This window comes from Uloborus diversus, chromosome 2 (genome assembly GCF_026930045.1).
Source record: "Uloborus diversus isolate 005 chromosome 2, Udiv.v.3.1, whole genome shotgun sequence".
In the NCBI taxonomy this organism is placed as follows: Eukaryota; Metazoa; Arthropoda; class Arachnida; order Araneae; family Uloboridae; genus Uloborus; species Uloborus diversus.
In genome coordinates this window covers 92,539,085-92,541,559 of record NC_072732.1, presented here as the reverse complement: position 1 = coordinate 92,541,559, position 2,475 = coordinate 92,539,085, and the positions used below count along the sequence as shown (strand labels likewise).

At 38.4% G+C, this 2,475-nt stretch overlaps 1 protein-coding gene across 1 annotated transcript; it reads right to left on the bottom strand.

Moving 5' to 3' along the window:
* Positions 1-938: 938 nt before the first annotated feature.
* On the bottom strand, positions 939-1,826 carry LOC129216423 (uncharacterized). The gene has a single exon (XM_054850638.1). It carries the CDS (start codon positions 1,824-1,826, stop codon positions 939-941), a length of 888 nt encoding a protein of 295 aa, XP_054706613.1.
* Positions 1,827-2,475: the final 649 nt, after the last annotated feature.

Below are 2,475 nucleotides of genomic sequence, written 5' to 3'. Positions count from 1 at the left end.
AATTAGTTTCATATCTAACTGTAACTGTCCAATCACTGTTTACATATAGTTGCATCCCTAAGACATACCAACATATCTTCCCCCACCGAAAGAAAAAAAAGAAAAAAAAAAATCACTTTTTTTTTTTTTTTAGCAAAAGCAATACAGATGTGCCAGTCAATTGTTGTGAGAAAAATTTAAATGCGCGTAAAGATAATTAGTACTAAATTCGACACAAAATCTTTACCCCATTGAATACCCAATCCAGAAAAACAGATAACAAAATTTAACCGCGGAAGTATCAAACACAATGCAAGCACACACCCAGGATTCCAAGCAAGCTAAACACCAGCCCAACATGGAACACCAAGCATGTTTTCACACTGTGATTAACACCACAAAGTGAAAATCAGGGCCCCATGAAAAACACCGACACGGAATTTCATTAAACACCTTACGTCAAAATTGAATACATTAGGGAGAGACATTAACCGCCTACAAAAATGAAAAACACAAGAAGGATGGCACAAATGTGACATTAATTGAAACGGTATAACCTGTGGCAAAAGTGACCAACAAAATTTTTAAATATTAAGTAATAACCTCATATGACAAATATGTACAGCATGGTCGCATATTTCTGTTTTGTGAAATCAATAATTAATTTGATGCACTTCTATTACTCTGAGCTTTGTTGAAGTACACAATATCTTCTGCCAGACACAATTTCCACAATTACCAACATATACATACACATAAACAATATCATAAGGATAAACACTATGGGTTTACATAGCAAATAAGATGAATAATATGTATAGCTTACTAAATAGAATACAACATAATTCTGGATTAAACAGAGAAACAATACAATTTAGACAGTTCAAGAGTGTGCAACGAATCCTTGATTGTTTCGCTGCCTCAAATTCTATCGCATGTTACGTACTTGTGATATGTCATTAATCGGAAGAGGCTGATACCTCTACATTTGCTCCTACATCTAGGTCATCCTCTATTTGACTCTCACCAGTCTGATAGTTTACAACAGTCTGCGATGAAGGTGGAGCATAATTACCATCTGACCAAATTGGATGAAACAAGTCTACTGAGGATCCAGCTTGTACAGTATGCTTGGACACTATAATTGATTTGTCAGACATGACCGGACTCATCCTTTCAACCAGATTTTGATTAGCATCTACCACTAAGGATGCTGTCGTGTCATAACTATTACGACCTGCATATGGAATGAGTCGGTTCATGTGCACAGTTTGGATTTTCTTTACATTGTCCATTTGGGCAATTTCAAATAAAACAGGAGACTTCTGAGCAATAACGCGGTAAGGTCCCACATTCTGTTTTACCAATTTCTTTGAAAGCCCCACCGGAATTACCTCGGAGTGTAGGTACACTAAATTTCCTACAGCTATATTCTTAAAAGAATCCCTTGCATTTGATGTCTCCTCCTGCCTTTTGGCAGCATTTTCTAAATTTTCCTTAATATTAGCATACACAGAATGCAATCTATTACTTAGAACCTGCGAGTACGTCTGAACATCGGAATAGGACCTAATCGGTGAATTTAACAACAGATCCGACGGAGTTCTCAAATCCCGACCATAGGTTACAAATGCCGGACTATCTGAAAGTGCACCGTGTCTACTTGTTCTGTGAGCAAAAAGTGCAAGTGGAAGACACTGACACCAGTCCGCCTGATTTTTCTCCACTAAATGAGAAAGGTTATTTATTAACGTAGCATTTAGCTTTTCAACCACCCCATTTCCCTGCGGGTTGTAACTAACAGTCTGTCTCTTTTGAATTCCCAACACCTTACACACATCAAGCATGGCTTCAGAAATAAAATTCTGTCACCTATCCGTATAAAGCATGTCCATTATTCCATGACGTGATATGAAATCAATAAGAACTTTAGCCACAGTGCTACCCTTTATGTCAGGTACAGGGTAAGCCTCTGGCCGACGCGTAAAATAGGCGGTTAACACCAAAATCCACTTATTACCCTGACTGGAGGTCACTAGGGGACCAACCGCATCCATTGAGACCTTCTGAAACGGACGATTTGGCACGGGTATATGCTGCAGGGGAGCCTTTTGGTTCCGCTTAAATCCCCGTCGACAAATGCAAGAATGGCAAGATGCCACATAGCTTTTGATTTCATTGAAGTAGCCTGGCCAATAAAAAGACTGTCTGATCCGGCTTAAGGTTCTAGATAACCCCGGATGAGCTACACATTTGCTGTCATGACATAAAAATAAAATTTCATATCTTAAGGATGCAGGTACAACCAACTTGGGTTTTCTATTGTAGTACGTATCATACCTAGCACCTTTGGGAAGACACATTAAAAGATTGTCGTGGTTCTTAAAAAATTGAAATTTAGGGTGCAAATCATTTGTGTCTTCCTTATTTTCTAGTTTCCCCAAAATGTTCTTGCAATACTCATCGCGTTCTTGCCGCTTACGAATTTCGTCATTA

Excerpts from the sequence above, each read along its gene's own strand:
- LOC129216423 (XM_054850638.1), bottom strand. The coding sequence starts at position 1,826 with ATGCTTGATGTGTGTAAGGTGTTGGGAATTCAAAAGAGACAGACTGTT.